General features: G+C 44.1%; 1 protein-coding gene across 3 annotated transcripts in view; it reads right to left on the bottom strand.

Annotated features, from left to right (window-relative positions):
* The window catches only part of ncanb (neurocan b), a 188328-nt gene that overhangs the window by 84546 nt on the left and 84640 nt on the right, over positions 1 to 19142 (bottom strand). For all 3 annotated transcript variants that reach the window (XM_034080376.2, XM_034080377.2, XM_034080378.2), the window contains one exon: positions 13586 to 14716. In XM_034080376.2, coding sequence (XP_033936267.1) covers positions 13586 to 14716 — 1131 coding nt within the window. The remainder of the gene's footprint in view (positions 1 to 13585; positions 14717 to 19142) is intronic.

Below are 19142 nucleotides of genomic sequence, written 5' to 3'. Positions count from 1 at the left end.
CAAGACTGCAGGAATGAGCGTGTTCCCGACCATCACTTCTACCTATGTTCCAACACCAAGGCCAGGAGAAGCCAAGAAAGTCCGAATAAAAGCGGAAATAAAGACAACAGGAGATGTACAGGGTACCAAGAAGACTTCCTCAACAAGCTACCTCCGGAATTGGCTAAGCAGTGTCTGGACGTGTTCTCAAATACTGCATCAAGAACCCTCAGCAATAGAAAAGACAAGTTGGGACTTCTAGAGGAGAATGGATTAGAGGAAGCACCGGTGCTGATGATGATTCTTGAAGTCACAGCCAATGGACAAAAAGTTGGGACTTTAATTGATTTGGCCTCCGACACGAACTATATAACCCACAAGGCTGCAGAGAAACTGAACCTAAGGATTGAAGAAATCACACTTGTCATCCATGGAATTGGAGGGATGAAGGTTTTTGTGGAGACCCGAAGATACCTTCTAAAAATCAGAGTGAATACTCCCAAGGGCACCCTCAAATAGTGCTGCATTATTAATCGAAAAAAGATCGTGATCTCGATTCAGACACCTATGCGATCTCATTTCTAAATTATGGCGATCCTATGACGTCAAGCTGATGACGGATATGACGGAGCTTTTTTTTTTTTTTTTTTTGATTATTTTGCTTCTGAATAATACCAACTTGCAATGTCAATCATACTTAAACGATGTAAAGTAAATATACTCTATACATTTAACATTAAAGTACCATGATCACATCCAAATGGTAGTGTTCTGTCTGTCTCTCCTCCTCTCATGCAGTGTTAACGCTGCAGCCACTAGTGTTGCCAGTTTTTGCGGAAGGAATAAGCAACCAGGTCTATGAAAACAAGCGCAAAAGAACATGAGCACTTTAAACCTATATATGTCGGGTCGGCTATTTGAAAATAACCTATATACAAGCTCACAACCGCAACAACCATTATTACTTGCTACCAAGCAACTTTACAGAAAGATAAGCCCAATGTGGCTTATAATAAGTATACCTGGCAACACTCACTGACTGCAGCACGTGAGGGCAGGATCCGGCAGTATGTTTACAGAAGCGTTAGCATTAGCACTGATTAGCAAAGAGTGACGAGAGCGACTAGTAGTACAGGAAAAACAGAAATGAGTGACACAGAAATGATTGACGAGGAGGTCGAGGACAATGACAACAACACCGATGAAAATCCCGGTGGCGAGAGTGAGAGGGAAGTTGTGCTTGTGCCGAAAAAAGTAGATGGACTGTGCTAGTAGCTAGGCAGCTAGGCTTTATTTACATTTATTCTGAAGCTGTAACTGTATGTTCTGTTCCGTTTTTATATTCAGTACTGACTGCAGTATTTAAGTTAATCCTTTTGATTCAGTGACATTACTACTCAGTGGAGTCTAGCACTTTGTTTAAGTTTATGTTTTTTTCAGTACAAGAACCTTTAAGTGCAGTAGTTGAACTGGGTGCTAGCCGGCTAGGCTTTTTTTATATTATTATTCTAAAGCTGTGACTGTTTTGTTTTTATATTCAGCACTGTGGTGAGGTATTTTGAGTAGCTTAAGTGCATTCCTCCCTGTAACAAACAGGTTGGTGTTGTTGTACAGTAGTTGGGTGTCCACTGTGGACAGGTGCTACTGCAAAGTTTACATTTTGTTATTATAAAGCTGCAAAAATTCTATTTTTTATGTTCAGCACTCAGGCAGCAGCAATATCTTTATTTTAGTTACTGTATGTTTTGTTACCAGAGAGACTTGAGTTTAAGTCAAGCACTTTGTTTAAAGCCACAGTAGTTGGCTGTCAAATTCATTTTAGTTACTCTATGTTTTTGCTACAAGAAACTGAGACTTGGATTTAAGTCAAGCACTTTGATGTTGATGGTGTCTGTTTAAAGCCACAATAGTTGTCTCCAGGTGCCACATTTTGAATGTAGTAATGTTTGTTCAGTATTCAGCAACTAGAGACTAAAGACAAAGTTATGCTTTTGTTACAAGAGAGACAAATGTTGTCTGTTTAAATTCATTGTACTCACATGACGTCTAAGAGTAAGAGTGCGATAAATATTTTCATTGAAACGATGAGAATCGTGATCTCAATTCTTATGGAGGAAAATCGTGATTCACATTTGAGCAAGAATCGTGCAGCACTACCCTCAAATCACATCATTTGGTTTGTTATGGTCTGGACAGCATAGCAGATGTTCAGGGAAGTGTAACTCCAGAGCAACTGCAAAAACTATTTCCAGACATGCCACTCTGTGAACTGAAAAGACCCAGGGAAATAAGTCTGCTGATAAGCCACAGAGAAGGTCAACTAGCACCTCAAAGAATCAGAGCTGTTGGAGACCTAGTCCTATGGGACGGACCTGTGGGGAAGACTGTTGGAGGAACTCACCCTGATCTCTTTGAGGATGTTACTGTGTCGGCTCACATGTCCAAGACACATTTTGCCAGGTCAATGAGGGCAGCTGCTGTCCAATACAAGGAGGTAATTGGAAGACAGTCCCCACCAAACAAACAGGTCGTCTGCAGGTTCTGGGAGTCATGGACTTCAACCAGCAACCAGGACTTCCTAGAGTGGTGGAAATGGGACAGCATTGGTGCAGCTTGTGAGCCAAAATGTGGAGGTTGTCGCTGTGGTAACTGCCAGCCAGGTGGAAAAGAGATGTCTTTGGCTGAGGAAAGAGAACTGGAGGTCATAAAGGACGGCCTTTCTTATATAGCATGTGATGAACACAGCAAAGAACCTCATTGGCACACCAAATATCCATGGGTGGAGGATCCTGTCTCATTGCCAAACAATAAGCGGGCAGTCGAAGCCACATTCCTCAGAACGGAGAAACAACTAGCCAAAGCACCGGACTGGAAAGAGGCCTACACTACACAAGTGCATGAAATGGTCGATCGCAAGGCTGCAATCAAGTTATTTAAGGACACGATCAGCAACTGGGAAGGGCCTGTCTGGTACGTGAGTCACCTCATCGCTCCCAACCCACACTCTGTCACAACTCCAGTAAGACTTGTGTGGAACAGCAGCCAGAGATTCAAGGGCATAAGCATGAACGACCTGCTGATGAAAGGTCCAGACGTCCTCAACCCTATCCGTGCTGTCCTCCTAAGATTTAGGTGTGGAGTTTATGCTGCTCTGGGTGATGTGCAGAGATGGGGTCGTTACTAAAAAAAAGTAATATATTACATATTACATATTACTTTAAAAAAAAGTAATATATTACACTAATTCGTTACTTTACTCGTTACTTTACTCGTTACTTTACTCGCAGGGCCGGCCCGCCCCTCCCTACAGGCAGATCACGCAGACTGCTAAAGTTTCAAATGTTCTCTTTAGTTCAGTTTCCATTGTCGCATAAGACTGATCCAGATAGCTCCTGAATGTTTTCCTATCTGACCATGGCTGTCCTCTGTCTCCTGCTATCTGACCGTGGCTGTCCTCTGTCTCCTGCTATCTGACCGTGGCTGTCCTCTGTCTCCTGCTATCTGACCGTGGCTGTCCTCTGTCTCCTGCTATCTGTATATTTTGCGCAGTCTATCTCTGCTCACGCTGTTGCGTCAGCGTGTTCTCCTGCGTGTTGGCCATGTGTTGCACTGGAGCCAGACTTCAGCCGAGCACGTACGAACTGCGCATGCGTGAGTGGCAATAACTCTCCTTACCAGCAGGCAGCGGTAGTGTGTATTCGTCATTCAAAACAAGCAACAACCGGAAAACAGAGAAGAAGAACTACGTGTGTGTGATATAAATAAACAACAGCTATGTGCGTTAGCTTCACCTAGCATGTGTTCTTTGCAGGTGTTTGTTGAGGTTTGATTATGACTGATTTTAGAAAGTAACGAAGTAACGCGTGTCGGGGCAATGTTAGTAACTGTAGTGTGATTACTGGATTATAAAAGTAGCGCGTTACACTACTCCGTTACCGACAAAGTAATATTATTACAGTAACGCGTTACACCCAACTCTGGTGATGTGAGGAAAATATATAATTCAGTGTGGTTGAAAGACAGAGAGATGCACCTACATAGGTTCCTTTGGAGAGACTCCGAAGATCAAGAGCTGGAGGAATATGCAGTCACCAGGGTAAACATCGGAGATAAACCTGCAGGGTGCATCGCACAGCTAGCCATGCGGGAGACAGCTAACCTGCCTCCTTTCACCCACCTTGAAAAGGAGCGGCAGGTACTTCATCAGGACAGCTACGTCGATGACATACTCACTTCACACAACGATCGTGAGCAGCTGTATACCATCACAGAAAATGTGAAGCAGATCCTAAAGGCCGGAGGGTTTGAGCTCAAGCCATGGGCGTTCTCTGGTCAAAGTGGGAGGAAGAAATGCGTCAACGAGTTGGAATTGGATCAGAGAAAGACCATGGTTCTACCAAACCAAATGTGTGAGGAGAACAATAAGGCGCTTGGTTTGGGATACATGGTGGAAGAGGACAAACTCCATGTCATGGTTGGAATAAACTTTTCCAGGAGAAAGAAAAAGATGCGACTAGGTCAAAACCTTCTAAAGGAGGAAATCCGAGCCTAGACACCAAACCCTCCGACGAGAAGAGAACTGCTGAGCCAAGTGTCAGGACTATATGACCCAGTTGGACTGGTAACTCCTGCTAAACAGAAAGGAGCCATTCTGGAGCGGCGGGCTTTCCAGGAGGCAAGAGGCAAAAGTTGTGCAGTAAAGAACACATGGGACATGGCACTCTCAGATGGGCTCAGGGAAGATGCAATCAAGCTTTTCGAGGAGTATGCCCAACTTGGCAAAGTCAAGTTCAGCAGGGCACTAACCCCCCCAGGCTTAGCAGAGCAACCCTGTGGAATCACACTCTGATGGAAGCGAGCATGCTTACGGAGCAGTACTGTATCTGAGATGGAACATGGACGAAGGCCCGATTGTCAGGCTGGTGGAATCCAAAGCCACACTGACTCCTTTGGACCACAAAGGTGATGCAGTCAAAGCAGAGATGTGTGGAGCCGTGTTTTCCACTCACCTGAAAAAGTACTTTGAGTTACACAGTAGTATCAAAGTGGAAAGGTGGTATCATCTAGTTGATAGCCAAACAGTCCTTGGTGCTATACAAAGGGAAAGCTATGGTTACCAGACTTTCTTTGCAAATCGGATCGGCGAAATCCAGAACAACTCAAATGTACTTGACTGGTGGTGGATTCCTGGTCCATACAACATCGCTGACATAATCACCAGAGGAGCAAGCCCTCAAGACCTGGACGAGAACTCAGAGTGGCAAAATGGGCCAAAGTTTCTGAACTTGCCAGCGAAAGAGTGGCCAATCAAATCTGCAAGGGACCTCGCTGACACTGCCAGAGAAGGCATCAACAGGCTGCAAAAGAAGGCATTTGTTGCTGCAATAACGAGGGCCAAGGCAGAGAAACAGGAACCACCGCAAGAGCAGAACCCGATCCAAACAGAGAGGACCTGCAGGGTCAGCTATCCAGAACCTGGTGAATGTCAAGCAGTTCAATGTGCTGAGCCGATTGGTTAAGACAGTTGCATGGATCTGGGTTCATCAAACCCAGTAAATCTGTGGAAAGGTAGTATCCTCTTCGGGAGTCATCTCTGTAAAGGAGCGAGAAGATGCCCTGAGAGACATTTTACTGTCAGCCCAATCAGGTGTATCATTCTCTAACACCATCACAGACAGACTCGTAGTCTACAGGGACAAGATATCTGGGCTTTTGCTTTGTGGGGGCAGATTCCAAGGTTTCAATGAAGACAAAAGTGGTGTTCCCATTTTACCTTATGATTCCTGGGTATCAATGTTGCTGACTCGAGAGGCGCACAATGCTAGACATGATGGTGTGGCTGGAACCTTGCTTAAAGTGAGAAAGAAGGCATGGATCATACGAGGAAGAAAACTTGATCAAAAGGTTGTTGATGGCTGCATAGACTGCAGAAAAGCCAAAGCAAAGATATGTCAACAAGTTATGGGAGATCTGCCAACAGAAAGAACAGAGCCTGCCTGTCCATTTGAGTTTACAACAGTAGACCTCTTTGGACCCTATCATGTGAAAGATGACGTCAAAAAAAGAACACTGAAGGTCTGGGGAGTGGTCTTCTGTTGCATGGCCAGCAGAGCAATCCACACAGAGCTAGTAAGCACAGTGTCGACTGAAGGGTTCCTCATGGCATATCAAAGATTTACTGCAATCAGAGGGCATCCAAAGAAAATCTGGTCAGACCCAGGAACCAACTTCATTGGAGCAAAGCCGATCTTGGAAGAGTTGTATAGGTTCCTTGACAGCCAGAACAAAGTTGGCCCGGAAGAAACAGCTGCAGGAAATGGAACGGAATGGATATGGAAAATCCATCCGGCTGACTCGCCACACAGGAATGGTGCCGCAGAAGCTGCTGTAAAGACTGTGAAGAGGGCACTCCAGAGTCTTGGAGGGGGAGCTGGGCTCAGCTATAGTGAGTTTCAAACAACCCTTAGCATAGCGGCTAACTTGGCGAATGAGCGCCCGATCGACGCCAGAGAGCAGAGAAGACTTTATCCGCTATGTCCAACACAATCTCACTCCCTAAGCGTCCAATAGCGACGTTTGGTCAGTGTCCGTGGCGTCCAATTGTGACGCTCCTAGGCTCCTTCAGCGTCATAAAGGGACGCAAATAGCTTTCAACTGATTGCAATGTATTCCCATCTGCGTCGGGATTTGACGCTCATGGAAGCACGGCATTCGTTTGTGTCGGCTGCCCTTAAAGGTAATGTGAGCGTCCATTCCCATTGGATAACGGAGAATTGTACACCCGGATGTAAGTATTCCTCTTACTGTCGATTGATTTTACAGTGATATCTGCACTACTCATCGACTAAAAAACACCAGATTATCCTTGTTAATTACACAACATTGATTGGTTTAAATTGTGTGCAATGCTTTTGTATTTTTCCCCTTCGATTCGGAGAAACAAATATTTGTTCTGAGTAAAGGATGGCAGAAGACACTACACTACCCAGAATCCCCAGCTATCGTTTGGACTACACCATGTGCTCTGTTTGACAAACCCCGTGATAGTCCTCAAGCTCTGTGATTGGAGAGTGTGCTCCGAGGGTTAAGCCGATTCTCGAACAGCACTTGAAATGGGATGGAACCACGGCAGACTGTCCACAACTGGATTTGAACGGGTCCACCGCGTCCCCAGAACTACACATGCTGGCTATTCTGTTTCGCAACATGTTCTCTATGGCACGTCTCTACTGGGAGTTGTAGTTTTAAAAGACGTTTTCGTATTTTCCATAATAAGAAGTTGCCAGTATTAAACTGTGTACATCCCTGGAGGTTTAGGGGACAGGAAACACTCACATTTAAAACATATAATTAATAAATGGGTGAAAATTGCTTGTGCCCATTATGGGCAGTATTAATATATATACCCACATGCCAGCTAAGGTCAGAAGAGCTTTATTTAACAGCTGTGATAACATTACATTACATTACATTAATTGATAAGCCTGAAACATGCTTCAGGTCAAGGTTCAGAGGCACATTGTGCAAATATGGCAGTAGCCATCGATCAGCTTAAGATAAGATATACTTTATTGATCCCAAGTTGGAACATTTGCGTTACATCAGCATGTGTAACAGTTAAATATGCAGTTGTGTTTATTTGAAAATCATTTAGTATAATCACACAAATTCTGTGTTTTATATTCAACAATTCTGTGTTCTTTATTTATTGATTGTTCAATACCTGACAAGGCCGGAGATGAAATATCTACATACATATTATAAGAGTATAATACATTATGTATAATATCAGTTAAAATAAGTGCTTCAACATAGTTAACATTGCTGGAGGTATGCACAAATATTGATAGATGTCTTGTAATGCACTGTTGAGGAACCTGCGACCCAAGTTTTTCATTCAGTGCAGAACTACACCACAGTTGTGTAGACCTATATGATATGTCAATAAACCTTAGAAAATCTTGAAATCTTGAAAGGGATGTGCAGAATAGTCATTATATACAGTCTTTAATTAACTATTAGTAGAGAATAACGAGTAATGAATATACTTTATATACTTTATTACATTACATTACATTACATTGCATTTAGCTGACGCTTTTATCCAAAGCGACTTACAATAAGTACATTCGACCAGGAAGACACAACCTTGAAGAAAACAGAATCATATAAGAACATCAGGTTTCAAAGAGCCAATCGTTTCAAGTGCTACTCAACTGGCTTTAGATAAGCCAGTCCTTTATTAGTATATAAGTGCTCTGTTAGCAGTTCTTTGTTAGTCATTCTATCGCTCGAAGTGGAGTCGAAAGAGATGAGTTTTCAGTCTGCGCCGGAAGGTGTGTAAGCTTTCTGCGGTCCTGATTTCAATGGGGAGCTCATTCCACCATTTTGGAGCCAGGATAGCAAACCCACGTGTTTTTGCTGATGGGAACTTGGGTCCCCCTCGCAGCGAGGGTGCAGCGAGCCGTTTGGCTGATGCAGAGCGTAGAGCACGTGCTGGGGTGTACGGTTTAACCATGTCCTGGATGTAGGAAGGGCCAGATCCATTCGCAGCATGGTACGCAAGTACCAGTGTCTTGAAGTGGATTCTAGCAGTTACCGGAAGCCAGTGGAGGGAGCGGAGGAGCGGCGTGGTGTGGGAACATTTTGGAAGGTTGAAGACCAGACGAGCCGCTGCATTCTGGATGAGCTGCAGAGGTCGGATGGCACATGCAGGTAGACCAGCCAGGAGGGAGTTGCAGTAGTCTAGGCGTGAGGTGACGAGAGTCTGGACCAGAACCTGCGTCGATTTCTGGGTCAGCTGTGGGCGTATCTTCCTGATGTTGAAAAGCGTGTATCTGCAGCAGCGGGTTGTAGCAGCGATGTTTTCAGTAAACGACAGGTTGTTATCTAGGGTCACACCCAGATTCCTTGCAGTCTGAGTCGGGGAAACAACAGAGGGGCCGATGTTGATAGTTAGGTCAAGAGAGGGACAATCTTTTCCCGGAAGGAAAAGCACTTCAGTTTTGTCAAGGTTGAGCTTGAGATGATGAGCGGACATCCACTGAGAGATGTCAGCTAAACAAGCAGAGATGCGTGCGACGACCTGGGTCTCTGAGCGGGGAAAGGACAGAATTAATTGGGTGTCGTCAGCGTAGCAGTGGTATGAAAAACCATGCGGGCTAATGACAGATCCGAGCGAGTTTGTGTACAGGGAGAAGAGGAGAGGACCAAGAACAGAGCCCTGAGGGACCCCTGTAGTTAATTGACAAGGGTCGGACTCCGACCCTCTCCAAGTAACCCTGTAGGTGCGGTCTTTGAGGTATGAGGTGAGGAGGGAAAGTGCAGAGCCTGAAACTCCAAGTTCTTGGAGAGTGTGAAGGAGGATCTGATGGTTCACCGTGTCGAATGCAGCAGACAGGTCCAACAGGATGAGGACAGAGGAGAGGGAGGCTGCTTTAGCCGTGTGCAGTTCCTCAGAGACAGCAATGAGATATATACTTTATATCCCCTTCACAGGGTTTGTCAAACCGAGCACATGGCGTAGTCCAAACGATACCTGGGGATTCTGGGTAGTGTAGTGTCTTCTGCCATCCTTTACTCCTGGGAATGGACGCTCACATTACCTTTAAGGGCAGCCGACACGAACGAATGCCATGCTTCCATGAGCGTCAAATCCCGACGCAGATGGGAATACATTGCAATCAGTTGAAAGCTATTTGCGTCCCTTTATGACGCTGAAGGAGCCTAGGAGCGTCACAATTGGACGCCACGGACACTGACCAAACGTCGCTATTGGACGCTTAGGGAGTGAGAGTGTGTTGGCAGACGGGAGGCATTTTTCTACTAAGTCAGGACAGGCAGCCAGTAAGAGCAGATCAAAATGTTGTGTAAGAGCTCCGCAGAGCCGCTGATGTTATGTTCTGTTTGGATTGTTTGTGTGTGTGTCACGTGTCTCATCATAACTCTGCGCAGCATTGCTCAGAGAGTACTAGTAGGTTTCAGTGTGGTGCGCTGGTTGTGGGGGGCATTCTGTGCTTGGATGCTATGTTGGTTATCTTCGGAGGGATAGGTGGGAGAGAGAGGGATTTATATTTGAAAAGTTTAATTTTTGATTTACTTAGAATCCTGTTGTTTTGACCCACTGAAGAGTCCTGCTAAAAAAGGGGAGAAAGTTATTCATTCATGTTCATTTTGTTAGAAGCATTTGATAGTGAGCTTTATTTACATGTTTTGTTTGTTTTGATCACTAAAATGCACCTTTCTTGTTTAAAGGTTTTTCACCTGAATGAAGCTGCTGAATGAAGCTGATTAAAGCTGCTGCATAATCTACTAAATAAAAAGTCTAAAAGAAAAGCTGCGGAGTGGAATCCTGTAGATGCCTCAAGTCCCTTTCAAGTGGGGAGCCTGCAAAAAACCAGCGGAACTTTTTGTGTTTTTGTGTGTGTGTATAATGGTGAAGCATGCGGGCTGGATTATCGAGGTTTACTCCTGAGCAAGTTTGGCATGCTGCTGCTTTTTCACATACATTTAGTTATGTGTGTTCGTGCATACATCCAAGTTCCAACCATCTGTGTGGGTTTAGCTGGAGGCCAGAGCGATGGGGAATTGGAAAGCTGGATGTGCTGTTATCAGTGGCGGCGCCAGGGTATGGCTGGGGTAGGCTACAGCCATACCAAGAAATGGCTTAGCCCCACCATGAAAAATGATGTTAAGGTAAGCAAAAATAAAGTCCGCCAAATCGCGCGGAGTAAATTGCACAGACAGCAGTTAGTAAGATTGATTTCAGTAGCCACTTGTCTGGAAACAGAAACAGTTTTGAAAACTTTTGTCACGTAGTGATCGTCTTCCCAATAGAACATCTTTGATAATGTCTTCTGGCCAATCAGAATCACGATAACGGCGTGGTGTTGTTGCAGGAAGTCCCGATACATCGATACAACATTACGTGTTGATTTCTATCAACACGTAATGAAATAAGACCCCACGGTTTGATGATTGATAGGTGTGTGGGCTGTCTTTCATTTTGACACACAGAACAATGGGGGCTGTCCTCCCTTATCCACAATGTAAAGTCATTCACAGCCTCTTCTCGCTGTGAGGAGCAGCAGGTTCAGCTTTCAGAACAAAGTAACAAAAAACTAAAATGGCATTCATTTTTTTTAAATGTGTAGTAATAGATTTATTTCTTTTTCTTCTCAAGAGAGTACCAGAATGTGTATTTTATGTTAGTATTTCAAAAAATCTCCTCCCCCTGCAGGGGTTGGGTTTTCAGCATGTCAATTGTTTCACTTGTGGGGAAATTGCAGGATTGGCTCCAGGTCGCTTTTTTTATTTAATACAAGACAAATGTGCCTTTTTATTTCATACAGTTCAATTTGGATTGAGACAGGGAAATAATCTAAAACTCATGCGTGTCGTTTCACTGTCAAGGGGAGCGTGTATGTAATTACATTGCAAATACTGACTTGAGCCCCACCACTGTATGGGTTAGCCCTACCATAGATTACCCAACACAAATACTCTGGAGCAGCCACTGGCTGTTATACAGCGGTGTCTTATCACTCTGATATATGGCCAAATAGGACACATAGGGGCTGAGACTGGCCTGATAACAAACGATGAATGAAGGTTGGATGAAGTGTACATTTTTATTTAAACTTTATTTAACCAGATAAAAAGCATTGAGATAAAAACTCATTTGCAATGCTCACCTGGCCAGAAAGATAAAGAAAGGGAGGAGGAAAGGACGGAAGGAAGGAAGGGAAATTGAGGAGGAACAACGTGCTCCCTGGAGGCCCATGCTGTGTAGAGTAGTGTGTGATCATTGATTAAAGAGGTTTATGTACTCCCAACTACAGCCTAGTAGAGGACACGCTCACCCCTCTCTCTTTCTCCCCCATTCTTCCTCCTCAGAGCTGTCTATCCTTCTGCCCTTTCCCTCCTCTCTCTCCATCTCTCCACTGTAATGGGGAGAGAACAATTGTTGTAATTTTCCCTGCACTATAACTGACAACTACAAAAGGTCATTCAGAGGGAGGAGTCTGCTTGTAGTCGCTGCAGTAAACATATTACAATTCAGCAAGTGTCACTGGGCTCCAACTACATAAACCAAATTATTTATTTCTGAAAGAAATCTGAATAATTCTCTATGTTTACGACATAAAAAGACGATATTAGTGTCACAGTCATGCTCCACAGTAAGCATTGTTTACTTTTTATTGGTTAGTGGCTGTCATTTATACCAAAACCACAGTGTTATGAGAAGATGCCCCTTCTGGTTTTACTGAACGGAAGAAGGTAACATTTCTACCAAAAATGGGGCACTTTAGGTAGAAATTACAAATCAATGGAGTTAACCAAGTGGTGATTCTTCCCAGGAGAAGATCTTTGACAAAAATGTGAAAGCAGGTAACAGAAAAGGAATACAGATTTTAAAAAAGTAATTGTGAGTAGTTTTTACAGTGAACATAGCAAGCTAACTTCTGTTCAACATATTGCAAATTGTTAATTTCCCTTTGACAGAAGCACATTCCTGTCTGAATGTTTAAGGTGTTGACTCATTACTAGGGGAACAAAAGGCTTAATGTAAGTGCAGCGACTGAATCCCTACTGGCTCTGACCACTCCATGTATTGACACATAAATAAAAGTTTTACAAATGCACTTTGCTGTGCAGGATGACGAATGATCCGAGCCAGAAGTTTGTAAATGGATTTTCAAAAAACCTGAAAATACCAGATGCACTGAGCCGAAAATGAAAGAATAACATTAGTTTTGGCAGAAACATAAAAGAAATATCGCAGTAATTGAAGACTGATACATAAAACATAAGCAAACACATTGTGTTCGTTGATATTACAAACATAGCGTTTGTTATGTTAATTTACCCTGTGGTTTACTGCCACAGCAGCAGGTCCATTAACTACCAAAATAAATCAATGCGAGCACACTCAATCAGCACATACACTGCTTATACTGTGAACAACAAGTTTGGAGTGCGAGAAGTTCAACTGGCCGCGGAAAAAAATAACAGAGTGAACACGGACAGACTTTAATAATGAGAAAGGAGAAGAGACGGCAGTCAATTACAAGTCCCATCTTGTAGTTTGTGTCTACATTGATTTGATGGGGACTAGGACCTCCGCCTCTCCCCAGTTCACCTAATTGCACTCGCTCTGACCCGCTAATTACTTCACTGGACCCAGTTGGTCTCACGTCAGTGGTCTGCCTCTCTGTCTCGAGCCGTCTCTCTAAACCAACGTGGGAGGATGAGAGAAGAGAGAACAAGCCCGGATTAAGAATGCATGATGCGTGGGAGAGAGAGGGGACATGTAGAATGAAACAACAAGAGACAGCACACGGTAAAAATAAGAGAGGTGTGCATATTTCAGGTGGTTTGCAGAGGCTGTGAACTCAGGTGGAGGATTATTATTGGAGTCAACACACTGATGTTACTGAACTGTATGTCCCCTCAGAACAGAGAGGACGTGAGGGATGATCCTTGCTATCGCTGAGCTGCATACATAATGAAATAAATCGCTACTGATTAGATAATCACTCATAATCACGAGGATAATGGTGACAGTGAAGTACATTCATCAGGAACACTGGGGAAGCTCACTTACCTGATGGGACGAGTCCGAAGGCCCAGTTGGGTATGAGCATGCCGAAAGGGTTGTTTGTGTCTTTGTTGTCTTTTGTAGTTTTATGGTCCTCTGACTTTGGGGTTTTGAAAGGTGTCCACCGACTTCCAACCACGAAGGACTCAGACACGGCAGACCTGGATTCCATTTGTGTGGCGCCAACGTTAGAGTCGGATGCAAAAGTGGTCAACTGAACAACGCCGGTAGTCGTTTGAGATCCGTCGCCGGTTGCGGGAGTCGCTGAGAGGTTGGGTGTTGTTTTCTCCCGGTCTTCCTGAACCCATGAGATGGAAATAGACGACTCCTCGGTGGTGGCGCTCTCTGAGGAGTTTGCTGTGGTGGTTGCTGTGGTGGTAGGACCCGTCCTCTGCGTGTCTCTGGTTGTCAGAAGCTCCACTGTGGTCACTTCAGAGGTTGTCAGCACCTCCATACGAGCTTCAGGTGTAGATGTCACCACCTCCTTTACGCTGGTTTCTTCGCTGTTCTTTGTAGATAAAGGAGTGAAACCTGGATTTGAACTGCTTTCTCCTCTTCGTGAAGGAGCAGAGGAGAGGTGGTCAGTGGGCCTGTGGACGTAGAGGATCTCTCCCCTGGCCTCCTCTGCTGTGTCTGAAGGTGTGGTGGTGGGCTGTGGCACCAGCTGCCAGCGGAAGAGAGTAGTGTGTTCTGCCACAGTCGCAGCCTCAGTCTGGCTGAGTGAAGTCTTGTTGGCTTTCAATCCAAACCCATCAGGAAAGTTGCTCCCCTCACCACTCCCCTCCATCTCCTTCTCCTCCCCTGATGCCACTCTGGCAGCATTAACATCTTCTGCATCCTGGTCCTTCCCCTGACCAGAATAGTTTTCAGGGATGTTCCGTCGAAGGGAGGTGGGCAGGGTCATCACCTCGACTGGCCCACTCTTTGCTTCCATAGGCTCCCAGGTGGGGCGTTTACCCAAAAACGGCGCCTTTCCAGGAGGACCTAGTTTAGAGGCATGCATGGATTTGATGGCCCACCGAAAGTGGTTGTTGGGGTCTGAAGAGAAAGCAGCGCCACCTCTGGGACCCTGAGGCCCGGATACCATGACATGTTCAGTGGGTGGCAATCTCTCGTTGGGACCTGTGGCAGTGAATCCTAAAGGGAACAAAGATACAGAATAGATTAATTAAAACAATTCCATTACAGGGGTGGAGAGCACGGGGGTGGGTTTAATTTTATGGATGTGGAATTGGCAATTAAAACTAAAGCCTGGCTTACATGAGCCCCATATTACACGTACAAGGGGATCAGTTTCCAAATAATCAGGTGGGAGCATTGTCTGGTGATGATTTTCTGTCATGTGAGGATTATGTCACTGATTTGTTTTTAAACATATTTTCTATTTTTTTAGACTTTGTAGAAATTGTGTAGAAACTTGGACCACATCCATTGGGTTTGAGTCCCATCTGTTCATAGAGCTTACCGTGAAACAGACTAGTACTACTGAAAATGAAATGCTTTTCTTTACAACATCATGTATTCTTGACTAAATAGGCAACAACTACAGTTTACGTTTGTCAAAACACAAGACATCATTGAGTTTTATAGTCATCAACAACTGCTCCTTACTACAGGGGCTGAACCTGATTAGGGGCATCTGATTCCTACAATATTTCCTGTAAAATATGTCAATCACTTCAGTTATTATTAACAAATTATACCAGATCAAACTAAATTGATAATAAATCCAAACAATAAAACATTCTTGCAGAAACCTTACTACATGGGAAACTCTACTCTCCAAATTGTCTTTTATATATTAATACAACACATTAACCAATAGCAATTTTCTCTAACATGTGCTTTTTGAAGTATGTTGAAGATATACTGTACATATGCAAATAGAGTTAAACCAAATAAATGTTTATTTTTAGGGATGCTAAATATTAGGAATTATTAGGAATTATGACGTCATCCCGATAAACCGATAACAGTATTAATACTATATAATATTAACGGCTCCTCCCGTTTTGCCAGTACTGTGAGATGGGTCTGTCTGCAGACCGCAGCAAGGAGGCGTTTCCTATAGGGGCGTTTCCTAACTTTTTTTATCCAGCTGCTTTTATAAATCCTCGCAGAAGAAGTCATTGTTCTAGTGATGGGAATTCCGGCTCTTCTTGCTGAGCCGGATCATTTGGCTCACCAAGAAGAGCCGGCTCTTTCGGCTCCCAAAGGGCTCTTCAGTTTACCACATATTATACCTTTTAATTAAATCAAATGTAGCGCTGTTTTGACTAATTATTTATATGTGTACACATATATCACTTAAATTATTCAAGACATCCTTTGTACTAAAGTATTCAAAAGTAAAAATTACATGTTTAATATAAATTATTTGCTGTGGCCAATTGTTTTCATTGCATTTACAGACCCGTGTAACTCTCTGATACCACCCAATTAATGCATTGACTTGCTTGTAGAACCACGCTACACAAAACAGATGGCAACACCTATAAAAACTATTTAAAAAAAGGGGCTACTGTATCAACCTATATAAAGTATATACATATAGTTTTTCTCCCTGCAGGAGAGGGGAGCATGCTTTGAGATCAACTGCTAGGCTGCAGCGGGGAGAAGAGGGGGACAAAAAGTAGGAAGAGAAGTAATGGGTCAGAAACCCTCCTTTTTACGCAGCGGTCCAGACATAGACATCATAGCTACGGCGACATAGTTGCCAGTTACTTTTGGCATTAGGGCAGGGATATCTTTCAAGGTTTGACATAATGAATTGTGCTACTTTTAAAGCAAGCAACGATGTTTTCAAATCTGTAATCAAAAAGCTCCTCAAAAACACTATAGAAGCAGTTCCTGCCGTTGTTACGTTAGTTCAAACAGTAACAACGGCCTACTTTTCTTAGCGGATGCATGTCAATTTAAATCAATACAAAAAACTATTTTTTAAATCAATAAAATCTTTTTCTAAATCCATAAAAGCATTTCAATTATTATTGGGAGTCATGTCGTTACTTTATTGAGAATGTGGCCATGTGTAATAAGCGGGATAATGTCCACATTGCACATTGCATAATGTGCCTTCATGCCGATCTAGATCCCTCCGCAAAAACAAAACAAAAAACGTCTCGTTCGCGGGCGAGAGCCGGCTCCCGTCGTTCACTATAGGAAACGCCCCTATAGGAAACGCCTCCTTTCTGCGGTCTGCAGACAGACTCTATTGGCGAGAGCCGGCTCCCGTCGTTCCCTATAGGAAACGCCCCTATAGGAAACGCCTCCTTGCTGCGGTCTGCAGACAGACTCTATTGAGTACTGTGGTGTTAGTGGTTTAGGAAGAGGGGAGTTCTTCACAAATCCAGCGCTCCCTAATACTTCGAACCTGATCAGTCACCTGAAACATCGCCATCGCTACGATGGTGTGTTAAAAGCGTACGAAGACAATAATACAATACTGTGTGTGTGTGTGTGTGTGTGTGTGTGTGTGTGTGTGTGTGTGTGTGTGTGTGTGTGTGTGTGTGCGTGTGTGTGTGTGTGTGTGTGTGTGTGTGTGTGTGTGTGTGTGTGTGTGTGTGTGTGTGTGCGCGCGCGCGTTGGAGCTATGTGCAACTCAAGGCATATGCTCGAACCGGAGCTGCCTGGACGCTGCAATCATGTTGCTGAGTGTGCTGACTTTTCGTACAATGTCCCGCTGTCTGCTTCCTGCATAAAGTCAAGTGCTCGGCGCAGTTGTGTGGATAGAGCGCTCCTCTGTTTTCATTTAAACAGCTCCTTATATCCGTTAGCGCAGCTAGCTAGCACCAGATGCTAACAACAACAATGCACGTAAGGTCTCTCTCTTGCTCGCTCGGACCACACGTACACACACCCTCCCGGTCCTCCAGATGGCCAGTCGGTGCCTGCCGGTGAGCGTGGAAGTGTGGTCTGCCACAAGCGGGCGGCAGGAGCGGGGCTGTCAGCATCAGCTTGTAGATGGTATTTTAAACTCGATGCGCTCTGAAGCTACGCGGCGGCCGAGGAAAAAAAATACATATGCGTTAATCGCGTTAAAATAATTAGTGGCGTAATTTTAATTTGTATTATCGGTTATCGGTATCGGTCTTGAGAAGCAGGAAGTTATCGGTATCGGTTTCAAAAAACCAATATCGTGCATCCCTATTTATTTTCCTTTTATCCTTCCATTTTTTAAAGGCTCAAGACGGACTGCACTTTTCGGTGAACTGAAAGCAGCCATTATAATTCACTGTAAAGTAGATATTTTAGGCTTCTTTCCTCACCAGTGGAGCGGATCAGTGCGGCTACAAAAGTTCCTGGAGTTTGTAGAGAAAGATGGGAGCCATCCCTCAAACACACTTGTGCACACACACTGACACAAACGCATCAAAAGCTTGGAAGGATGTATTCAAAGTAATTTCACACTTCTCTTCTCTGTCCCCGTTTTCTTATTCCCTGTGGATTCTTTTACCCCAAACCGTCTCCTGCGGGAACACACTTGCCTGTGGTGAGAGAAGCCAAGTGGAAAAACGCAGGAGCACTGGCAACAAGCTCCATCTAGACATGTTTATTTAGATGAAGTGGCCCACTGTACCTTATCAGCTTACGGCTATAAACCAGACACTGTCTACACACCATCAATAATTCATTCAGTCTGCATGTGTGACTTTTTTTTCGGGCCACAGTGCAGTCATGTCCCCGAGAGGCCCGGCTAGTGTTGCTAACATCATCATCATCACCGTTTGGCTGTCCTTAGTTCAGTTAATATGTCGGAAAAGTACAGCAATACTGAAGGGCGTGTGCTACACAACCCAGCACAACAAATTACCACGAGAGGGAGAACATACACAAATATGTCCATGCATGAAATATTAAAATGTGCGTCAATTATTCAAGAGGTCCGCTGTTGCCTTATGCCCAAGCGAGGCTTACGAGTCTGAGGTTCATTTCCATAAGAGACGTGTGGAGAGGCGTAATTGTTCTATTAATAATCCAAATAGCTAATTACATACTTTCTGCTGAAAGTAAGGATAATTAAACACATTCATTTGGTTTGATCATTCATGTAATGACCCATGTTATAAATAAAATGAAACAATTAGGCAACGGTTTGGATGGTTCGAGCACAGTTAAAGTTCAGCTCTGATTCTGTTAATCTGTTGATGGAAAAGCTGCAGCAAAACAAACTTAATAAATAAGATAAATCCTGTTCAGATGGTAATTTTATGCTTCTGCTTTGAGTGGTTCTGCTGTGTTGATTCCACTTTACTGGAGTAAACAGGCTGAGAAAAATCCCTCGGGTCAGGCAGACATGATAAATTGAGAGGATTGAGGCTGAGAATGAGAGAGACACACAGAGAGAGCTGCCACCAATGGCACCTCATCCCACCTGCACTTACTGTATGGCATCCAATAAAAGCTGAGCTGAAGATATTGCATGGCCATGGGAATAATGTCAGGAGCATCTCCACTGAGTGTCAGTGCACAGAACCCCCTGTCTTCTCTCACATGAATGCAGTCTCTGCTATTGAAGAAACTGGTTTAATGACAGAAAGTCGACCCTTAAGAGCTTATTCAA

Source organism: Pseudochaenichthys georgianus, chromosome 4 (genome assembly GCF_902827115.2).
Source record: "Pseudochaenichthys georgianus chromosome 4, fPseGeo1.2, whole genome shotgun sequence".
Classification (NCBI taxonomy): domain Eukaryota; kingdom Metazoa; phylum Chordata; class Actinopteri; order Perciformes; family Channichthyidae; genus Pseudochaenichthys; species Pseudochaenichthys georgianus.
Note: the sequence above shows the minus strand (reverse complement) of the source record. Positions and strands in the feature narration are given on the sequence as shown.